The following is a 9911-nucleotide window of genomic DNA, read 5'->3' on the forward strand; positions in this document are numbered from 1 at the left end:
AAAGGAAGAGGAGGAAAAAGAAGCAGAGGAGGAGAACAAAGAGATGAAAAAGGAAGAGGAGGAAGAGGAAGAGAAGGAAGAGGAAGAGGAGAAAGAGGAAGAAGAGGAGGAGAACAAAGAGATGGAAAAGGAAGAGGAGGAGGAAGAGAAGGAAGAGGTGGAAGAAAAAAGGAAGAGGAAGAAAAAAGCAGAGGAGGAGAACAAAGAGATGGAAAAGGAAGAGGAGGAGGAAGAGAAGGAAGAGGTGGAAGAAAAAAGGAAGAGGAAGAAAAAAGCAGAGGAGGAGAACAAAGAGATGGAAAAGGAAGAGGAGGAGGAAGAGAAGGAAGAGGTGGAAGAAAAAAGGAAGAGGAAGAAAAAAGCAGAGGAGGAGAACAAAAAGATGGAGAAGGAAGAGGAGGAAGAGGAAGAGAAAGAGAAGGAAGAGATGGAAGAGAAGGAAGAGGAGGAGAACAAAGATGGAAAAGGAAGAGGAGGAGGAGGAAGAGAAAGAGAAGGAAGAAGAAAAGGAGGAAGAGGAAGGAGGAGGAAGCGGAAGGGGAAGAGGAGGATGACAGTGAAGAGGAGGAGGAGAACAAAGAGAAGGAAGAGGTGGAAGCGGTAGAAGAGGAGGAAGAGGAAAAGGAAGAGGAGGAAAAGGAAGCAGAGGAAGAGAACAAAGAGATGGAGAAGGAAGAGGAGGAAGAGAAGGAGGAAGAGGAGGAGAAAGAGGAAGAGGAGGAGAAAGGAAGAGGAGGAGAAAGGAAGAGGAGGAGAAAGGAAGAGGAGGAGAAAGGAAGAGGAGGAGGAAGGCAGGAGAACAAAGAGATGGAAATGGAAGAGGAAGAGGAGGAAGAGGAGGAAGAGGAGAAAAAGAAAGAGAAGGAAGAGAAAGAGGAGGAAGAGGAAGAGAAGGAAGAAGAAGAGAAGGAAGAGGAGGAAGAGGAAGAAGAGGAGGAGAACAAAGAGATGGAAAAGGAAGAGGAGGAGGAGGAAGAGAAGAAAGAGGAAGAGAAGGAAGAGGAAGAGGAAGAAGAGGAAGAGAAAGAAGAGGAAGAGGAAGAAGAGGAAGAGGAAGAAGAGGAAGAGAAAGAAGAGGAAGAGAAAGAAGAGGAAGAGAAAGAAGAGGAAGAGAAGGATGACAACAAAGAAGAGGAGGAGGATGAAGAGGAGGAGGAGGAAGAAGAAGATACAAAGAAAGAGAAAGAGAAGGAAGAGGAAGAGAAGGAAGAGGACAATTTCTCCCCATCCCCAGACTGCCCCGCACCCAAATCCCCAGCGCTGCTGCGGCTGCTTCCAAGCACCCTCCCAGCACCCCCCAAACGAGGGGTTCAGCGCCAGCACTGATGAACTCCCGAGATCTGAACGAAGCAGCAGCAAACCCTCACTTCACCGCTGCGAAACCATCACAGCATCCCCTCCCAAGGCAGTGGGGGGCATTGGCCTTCAGCCTCCCGAAATATTTACTGTTTTCCCTGCCAATTCAAGTGACGGGGTAGGAAGAGCAGCACTGGGCGTCTGTCACCCAACTCACCGGCCCGGCTGGTTTTGGCACCTGCGGAGACGGGCGAGGAGCTGTTACTGGTGTCCCCGGCCAGCGAGGTCCGGCTGGAGTGGAAGGTCGGGCGCTTCAGCTTGCTGCCAGCCGAGGGGGTCACCTTGGGGGGGGAAGCACAGGCACAGCAGCTTTTAGGCATCAGCCGGACCAATAACGGGCCAAAATCACATCCGAGATCAGCGCCTCGGCTCAAGGAGGCCGATATTGAATTAAAATCCATCTTAAGGGTCAAGGAGGACACGGGCAGTGGGGGGGTAAAAAAGAAAAAGGCCTGAAAATTTGGAAGCCAACGGTCATTTGCGCGCTGCAGGCTGATACACGGCTCTTTCAAAGCGTTTGGGGAAAAAAATATATATATAAAAGCAAAGCTGCTCTTCATCTGGAGGATGGCAGCATCGCCTGGGTTCAAAAGCTCCAGAAAGAGAAGGTGAAATTTGGCAAAACCAGGCGTTTCACAGCCCAGGGCCGTTTTGGAAGCTCAAACACAAGGCAGAGACTCAAAATCCACGTCCTGCTGCCGGGAGGTGCTGAGCAAATCGGCTTCGGCCGCATCCTGAAACGGTGCCGTCCCCGACCCTTTAAGATGTCCCAAACGCAGACGGGGTTGGGAGGAAGCAGAGGGGAAGGCGCTGGGCAGCACAGGGCGCCCACAGGGTCCTGGTAGGTTAAAGGAACCCACAGGGTCCTGGCAGGGTAAAGGAACCCACAGGGTCCTGGTAGTTTAAAGGAACCCACAGGGTCCTGGCAGGGTAAAGGTGCCCAGAGGATCCTGGTAGGTTAAAGGAACCCACAGAGTCCTGGCAGGGTAAAGGAACCCACAGGGTCCTGGTAGTTTAAAGGAACCCACAGGGTCCTGGCAGGGTAAAGGTGCCCAGAGGGTCCTGGCAGGGTAAAGGCGTCCACCTTGGGTGCAGCTCCAGTTTCCAGGCATGAGCAAAGTGCTGGGTTCAGGGCAGCATCAGGGCAGGGATGGCTCCAGCCCTGCTGCATCCCCCCAATAAATGTACATTAATTCCAGAAAGCAACTCCCAATGAGCTCTAAAGCAGCAGCTGGAGAGGTCACCCTCCATCTCCTGTGATTTTGTGATTTTTTGGGGAAATAGGAATGTGGAAATGAGATGAAACTGGAGCTGCAGCAGGGGAGAGGGGCATGGGGCTCCCTTCTGGGCACCGGGTGAATTAAGATCCAGTAACGGGTGATTGTGAAGGCACCGCTTTCATCATCAGAGATTTTGATTCTGGTCCGTGATCCTATTTCACAAACAGGTTAAAACAGCAGCAAGCAGGCGATTTAGGGTGATCAGGGAAGGGCTCTCGACCTTCGGGTGATTTAAAATACTAAAACAATTCATCTTCCACGTGAAAGCGGCGCCGAGCAGACGCCGGGATCCTGCCCGCGCATGGCACCGCCGCGTGAATCACCAAAATCTGCCCGGGATTTCTCCTCGCTGATTCACAGGGGAGTTCACGAGGAGGCCGAAACTTTTGGGAAATCCAAGTTTCAGCCCGAATTCGTCCTCCTGGCAGCACCGAGCCGTGCCGGCCACACCAAGGCGCTAAAGACGGTGATGGATACAGACAAGCGCTTCATCCGAATGAAGGCGATGTGGTTACCGTGCATGCGCTGTAGCTGCTTTTCAGGTCTCAACTCGGCTGCTGGGTTCCAATATTTGAAAGGCAACCAAAACACGGCCGCTTTTCGATGTTTAAAAGCCATTAAAGCTTGGGAAATGTATCTATTTTTTTAAACGCGAGAGGAGAAATGCACCTCTCTTGGTTTGAAAGCAGGTTTGAATCGCAAGCCACTGGGCTTGACTCTAAAGTTGATGTTTTATTGAAGCCGAGTTGGAAAGCCATGAAAAACGCCACCGGTCGGCGCGTTAGCGGTGCTGACAAGCGCTGCTCTATCACAAAGAAAGCGTTAGAACAGGCAGGACGTCTCCATGCCGGGGGCACTGGGGCCTTCGGCGGCTGCCGGGCCCATACTCTACCTCGGCGCTCGGGAGCTGGAGGTCGGAATAATCGAATCCCCTCAGGGGGGTGCCCGCTTTACTGTTTATCAACCAGGGTTTGTCATAACATCGGGAGAAGTGGTGTGGAGTCTGTGAAATGGAAAATCCAAGGAAGGGGGGGGGAAGAGGTGGGAGTGAGTGAAATGAAAAAAAAATGAAAAAAAGGAACAGAAAAGTAGCTGGAATGGGGGGAAAAACGGCAGTAAAATGAACTGAGAACCAAACAGGAAATACATCAATTGAAATAAAGGGAAAAAACCCAAACGGATGATGAAATTAAATGTGTATGGGCAGAGGATGTGGTGGGAGAGGAGAGATGATGGGTGATGGACGGACACCACGGCTGCAGCGCCTGGGGACCAGGACCAGGGATCTGTTCTGCACCTTTCCACCCACCCATCCCACGTGGACAGCGGGGTCCTCCTGCAGACACCAACATCATCTAGAGGTGACAACAGCCACCAAATCCTGCAGACACCAACATCTTCTAGAGGTGACAACAGCCACCAAAGCCCCCATCCCCAACTTTCCTCCTCCTGCTGCTCTGGCTGGGCTGTGGTTCCTGAAGAAGAGGAAGAGGAAGAAGAGGAGGAAGAGGAATAGGAGGGCTTCCCGTGTGATCCCACCTTGGCTCCGCTGGCCGGCGTTGCGGGAGAGGAGGGCATGGAAGCACAGCTGTGGTTGCTCTGGCTGGCGCTGGAGCTGGAGCGTGTTGGGGAGGCCGCCCGTGACGATGGTTTCGACCTTCGGCCTCGCGACCGGAACGGCGTCATCCCCTGCGAGGCCCCCTCCGGCAAAATGAACTTCTCCCGCAGCTCCAGGTTGGTCCGTCCTCGCGCTGGGGGGGATAAAGGAGCAGGGAGCTGAGGTTTGGATGAACCCAACACCATCCCCGGGGTCAGCATCCTCGCGATGGCCCCAGATCCCAGCTCCCGAGGGTGAGCGGGTGGCAGCGATGTGGTCCCAGCTCCATGGCTCTGCCCTCACCACCTCCCACCACGCATCAGCCCCTAGAAATTGTCCCATTGAAAGCTGCCCGAGCCCCATGAATCCAAACTGGATGCTCTCTTATTCCTCAGTAAAACAACCCCAATGGTCTTTAAACACAGTGTGTTAAGAGTGACGCAGATCATCTTTAAAGTGGCTTAAAAATAATGAGAGCAGCTTTGAAGGGTTGAGATTCTGCTCTGGGCAGCTCCTCACCGAATTTCGTATAAACCCCAGGTACCACCTCACCTCTGCAAGGATCGTTCTTCACTAAGAACTCATCCAGGGCCATCCATCCTCCTCCGACGCGCACCATGACGGTGCTGCGCAGGATCCGCACCAGCCGCAGCTGCTGGGAGTCACCGAACTGCGGAGACAAGAACGGGATCAGGGATGGGGACACAACCGGGGACACTCGGCTCCTTCCTACACCAGGATGCACCGGGCAAAGCTACTGGAAACGGCCAATTTATTGATCTATTGAATATTTCAAGGCTTCTCCAGTTGGGTTCTTCTGGAGTAAGCACAGGCTCGTACCAATACACAGGGTTTTTTGTTGCTGCGTGGTTTTGAGATGATACAACTATTAAAATCCTTTAGTTTTAAAGCCGCAATGAGGGAATTTTTTAGCGCAGCAAATGATAACTTGGAATTTGCTCTTTGGATGGGTTTTCTCAGCCAGAATCGTAGTTTTTCCTTTTACCACAAAGGAAATAGAGGCTGGGGATGCAATCGACCCTCCTGGTGCAGCCCACGCGGAACAGAGCCGGTGAAGCAGCAATGCAAGCAGCGCCGAGCCCAAAACCTCTTCCTATCAAATCTGAAGTCCAGGGATTTCACCGGGCCTCAGACTTGACCCCCACCAAGCCAGGAAGCCCCCGCCGCAGCCATCGCCCCGCGAGGACGTTTGGGTGAGCGCGGTGATGGGAATCCGGGCAGGAATCCCGCGGCGATGACTGATTAGTGATCGCAATGGTCAGTAGTGATTTGAAACACCCGCGAGGACCAAACGAGCGCACCCCTGAACTGGAAGCATGGGCCTGGTTTTCCAAGCTCCCTAAATCTCCTGGATTAGGAGATCGCTCGGCAGAGCCGGTGCAGGACATTGGGAGCTTGGTTTGGATGTAGCGGCTCCGCATCTCGGTCTGCAGAGCCCCTGTGTGATGAGAAATAGGGGAACCAGGCTTGGAAAGCAAAAGCATCTTCAAAAGGATTTAAAAAAAGGATTTAAAAAAGCAGTGATGTTTTCCCTGAGTGGATAAGAATGGAAAAATGAAGAGATTTGAATGAAAACGGAGTACGAAGCCACACTGCGATCCATGGGTCATGGCGGGCACGGGGGTAGGGGGCAGCAGCATCTCCCACCCTGGCCCTGGAGGGGTCTCTTTCCTCCTCATCCCCAAAATGCATTCACCCCAGTGTGGTGGAGGAAGGAGAAGGGCACAGGAGCTGCCTTCCCTCCCTCCAGGCTCTACATACGGGCGAGTTCTGCACCAGGGAAAACCAGGGCCACGTTAATTCTCATTGCCGCTGCCGCATTGACATCAATTTTTTAGTCGCCGTTGAAAATATTCCTGCAGTCACTCCCTAAATTAAAGCCAGGGCTCTCCTGGATCCGTCCACTTTGGACATCCAAGTTTGTTTCTTTTTTGGGCACGTTTTTGGTAGGGTACCATCATTTTGCATGGAAAAAATAGGTTTTTCTGGTCAAGTGCGGGCATCACAAGAAGATGTGATGCTCCAATCCCATTCCAAAAAGAGCTCTGTCCCCAAAACCGGCCAGCACTCACACACACGGCACAGCTCATCCCGGGTCACACCAGGAATGGGGACACATGCGGGTTTGGGGAGCCTTGCTCCGGTTAGGGGTTACTCAGAGGTGTAGGAGTTACTCAGTGGTGTAGCAGGGATGGATGAGGGTTTAGTTACTGGTACCTACGGGATTAAAGGGATGGACTCCACGTTCTCATTCCATGGTGATTGCGATCCGAACCCTCCAGAGCCTGGTACAGCCCTGGCACAAGCAGTTGTACCCCAGGATTTCACCCCAAAACACAGTCTGGGGCATGAGCCCACCAGTATCCCAGTGCTCCACCACAGGGTGCTGTGGTTTGCCACTGGTTACCATCAACACCCCCAATGTACCCAAGAAAGGAGCCACAGAGAGAAAAATCTCTCAATTTCTGTTAAATTCTGCTTTTTCCATTGAATTTCCTGCCCCATTTTTGGTCTTCTTTATTTTTCCGGGTGGCCCCCTCAAGCTCAAGCACGGCTCCGTACCAGGCTCTGCTCCCAGATCACATCCTCCCACAGCACCGAAGGACAGAGCAGCACCACAGACACACAAAGCTACGGTTGTTAAATCAAAATAGGAGGTGAGAGACAGCACCATCGCAAGGCAAACTGTACCTGGTTGCCGAGGAAGAACTACGGAGGGAGAGGAGGTGTGGAGGGGATTTGGGGGGGGGGAGAAGGAAAGTTGAGAGGAAGAGGAGGGGAAAGAAAAACAAGAAAAACATCGATGGGATTAACGGTGCAATCATCACGACAACTGTTAACTGCAGGTAGTTAGAAATTCGAGGGGGGTTCTGCTATTTGGGTGTAAGGCAGAAGTTTGGGGAGCCTGGAGCTGGGGGCAATTCGGCTCCTCCCGACCGAAGCATCAGCCCCAAAAAGCAGCGGGGGCGGGAAAGCGGCAGCTGTGCCGGGTTCGCCCCGGCGAAGGGTTCGAAACGTAAACAGGGAGCGCGTTACAAAGAGATTCTTTTAAGGAAATTATTCTCCCTTTTTTCGGGAGCCAGCTAAGGAAAACACAGCCGTAAGGGTACACTCATCCGCGAGGAAAACTTCAAGGGCGGCCGCGGGCGCAGTGAATGCGGCGTTTGACGGGGCCGGCCTCAGAACAGGGCCACTTTTATGCTCTCCCGATTCGGGGAACGCCCCGGGGCCGAGGCCGGCGCTGGGCAAACACGGCCCAGTCACCTCCACTGGGAGCCAAGAGCTCCCCCCAGGGGGGTCCCCCACACCATGGGCACCCATGGGTGATCGCCCCCACCCCGGGTGGGAAGGGGAGCGGGGTTGGTGGCGCCGGGGCGGCGTTTGGCCTTACCCGGTATTTGTTCTCGCCGATCTGCTCCACTTGGAACCTCTTGGCACATTTGCACTGGGCCACTTGCCTGGTGACCTGCAACACCATAGGAGAGGTCAGAGACCAGGATTTTGGGAGTTTCCCTCCAATACAACGCACTGCTTGAAGAACACACCCCCCGATGGAGCCTTTTCTTCAAAACCACTGCAGGTACTGGTGGTACCAGCCAATTATTTTAGCTCAACGTCCCCCAAATCCTTCTTATTTCTCCTTTTTGTCTTCCCCAGTGCCAACCCGCAGCCTGAACCACCCCAAAACCTCCTCTTCGGGTGCTTTACCTCATCTTCGATCTTGTCGGCATCGGTGGTGGGGCGGTAGGCGTCCTTGTTGGGATGGAGAGCAGCCACAAACTCATAGTAATCGATGTAGCCGTCCCCATCACGGTCAAAGATGTCAGCCACCGCCGTCATCTCCAGCTTTGTGGTGGGGAATTCTGGAAGGAGAGAGAAATGAGCACTGGATGCAGTGATATTGGAGCCAGGGATGTTGGAGCATGGTTCATGAGCGAGGGACAAGCTCTGGTCACACTGAGGTGGTCATTTTTTTGGGCTTGTTTTAGGCAGGGACTTACTAGAGGCCAAGATGCCATCGATGAACTCCTGCCGGGTGATTTTCCCGTCCTGGTCCTTGTCGATGCGCCGGAAGAAGTCCATGACGCGGGATTTCTTGTGGTTCATCCAGCGCATATACTTCTTCCGCCAGACGTCGAAGTCGAAGTTTGCAAACTCCTTCAACTGGAAGGAAACCCATGAGAAGTCAACGGGGGAAATCCTTGATGGAGCAGCACCCTAAAACCTCGACCTCCAGGTGAGCTCCCACCGCCCTGCCCTCCCGGGAAGGTTTCTCTGGGTTAATCCATGAAGCCCCGTTAAGGAGGAGGTCGCTCAAATGGACTTTCCAGAACAGGACACAGGCGACAGCCGCCACACGGACCGCGCATCACAGAGCCACGGGATGCGGCGTCTCCCGCGCTGGCGCACGTACACACAGGCAGAGAAACCGGCTACTGGCACACAGACACACACATCTTCACCCGGGAATCTGCCTAAAAGCTTTGCTGGGGAGGAATACCCCTTGCTGGTGTAATTTTGGGCACGCATCTTCCCTCTCCCTGTCCGTCCACGCAGCCGAGAGGGGATTTCTGGCTTCTTTTTTAGGTAGGACAGCGGTCGGGGCACATCTCAGCTCTGCAAACCCTGGCGTTCAGCCTCTGATGAGCCACCAACGAGCCACTCACCCTCCAATTTAAACATTTTATCCCCCCCCAGAAAGGATCCCCATGACCCCGCCAGCTAAAGCAGCTCACAGCAAGGTAAAGCAGCAATTTTTAGCGCTTTTGGGTTTGTTTCTTTTTTCCCTTAAACGTTATTGGAGGTAAAAGCAACGAAGTAAAAACATGAATACATAGAAACTGAACTGACCTACAGCAAAAGCAACAAAAAACAAAAACACTCACTTCTGGGCATAGCTGCTTTGTTAAGCATAAATAAAAACAAAAAGGACATTAGATGTTTGGAAAAGATAGAGACAGTAATTGTTAAACTAACGACTAGGAGTAAAGCAGGCCTGGCTGCCATTCCCTCTACAGACACTGACTGCAGGGGCACAGAGCAGTTCATTAACGTGCAGTTAATTACAGAAGGTAGCTTTCAACCTGAATTAATTATTTTAGGAGTATTTTTTTGGGTCTTTTCAGAATGGCAGCAGTAAACGCCTGCAAGAGCTGGGCAATTTAAGAGGTGACACTGATTTAAAGCATTTCTTGCACCTCTCTGGTAAAATACCCCCGGTGTCGGTGCCTGCTGTGGCCGTTACCTCCTCCAGCCGGTCCAGGGCATCGTTCAGCTTGCGCTGCCGCTCCAGCGCCAGCAGCCAGACCTGCTGCCAGCGCGCCGAGAGCTGGTTGATGCGGGGGTTCTTGGTTTCCGACTGGGAGATGATGGGCATGCTGGGGGGGGTGGCTTGGCTCAAGGATTTCCCTGGAAAACGGGAGGAAAGGAACGGTTGGAGGTGGGTCAGCAGGTCTGGGCGGCTCAGGAAAGAGCAGCTGTGAAATGCATTTTAATTTTCAAGCAGAAAATCAGGTAGGAGGACAGGGTGATGACCCAACCTCTCCCCTCAAGTGCTGCCTTTTCACTGGGGAATTCACATTGGACCCTGACTTCATGAAACAACCTAAAAAAGACCCCAAAACCTCATCACAAAGCAACCACAGAAAGAGAAGAGC

General features: G+C 52.8%; 1 protein-coding gene across 1 annotated transcript in view; it reads right to left on the reverse strand.

Moving 5' to 3' along the window:
- Positions 1–1513: 1513 nt before the first annotated feature.
- Positions 1514–9911, reverse strand: part of LOC104543328 (microtubule-actin cross-linking factor 1-like) — a gene marked incomplete at its 3' end in the record, with an annotated part of 36575 nt that continues 28177 nt past the window's right edge. Inside the window, 7 exon segments of the mRNA XM_010187912.1 lie at positions 1514–1637; positions 4176–4387; positions 4786–4903; positions 7646–7720; positions 7963–8117; positions 8256–8418; positions 9500–9663. Coding sequence (XP_010186214.1) covers positions 1514–1637; positions 4176–4387; positions 4786–4903; positions 7646–7720; positions 7963–8117; positions 8256–8418; positions 9500–9663 — 1011 coding nt within the window.

This window comes from Mesitornis unicolor, unplaced genomic scaffold (assembly GCF_000695765.1).
Source record: "Mesitornis unicolor isolate BGI_N332 unplaced genomic scaffold, ASM69576v1 scaffold25787, whole genome shotgun sequence".
NCBI lineage: Eukaryota > Metazoa > Chordata > Aves > Mesitornithiformes > Mesitornithidae > Mesitornis > Mesitornis unicolor.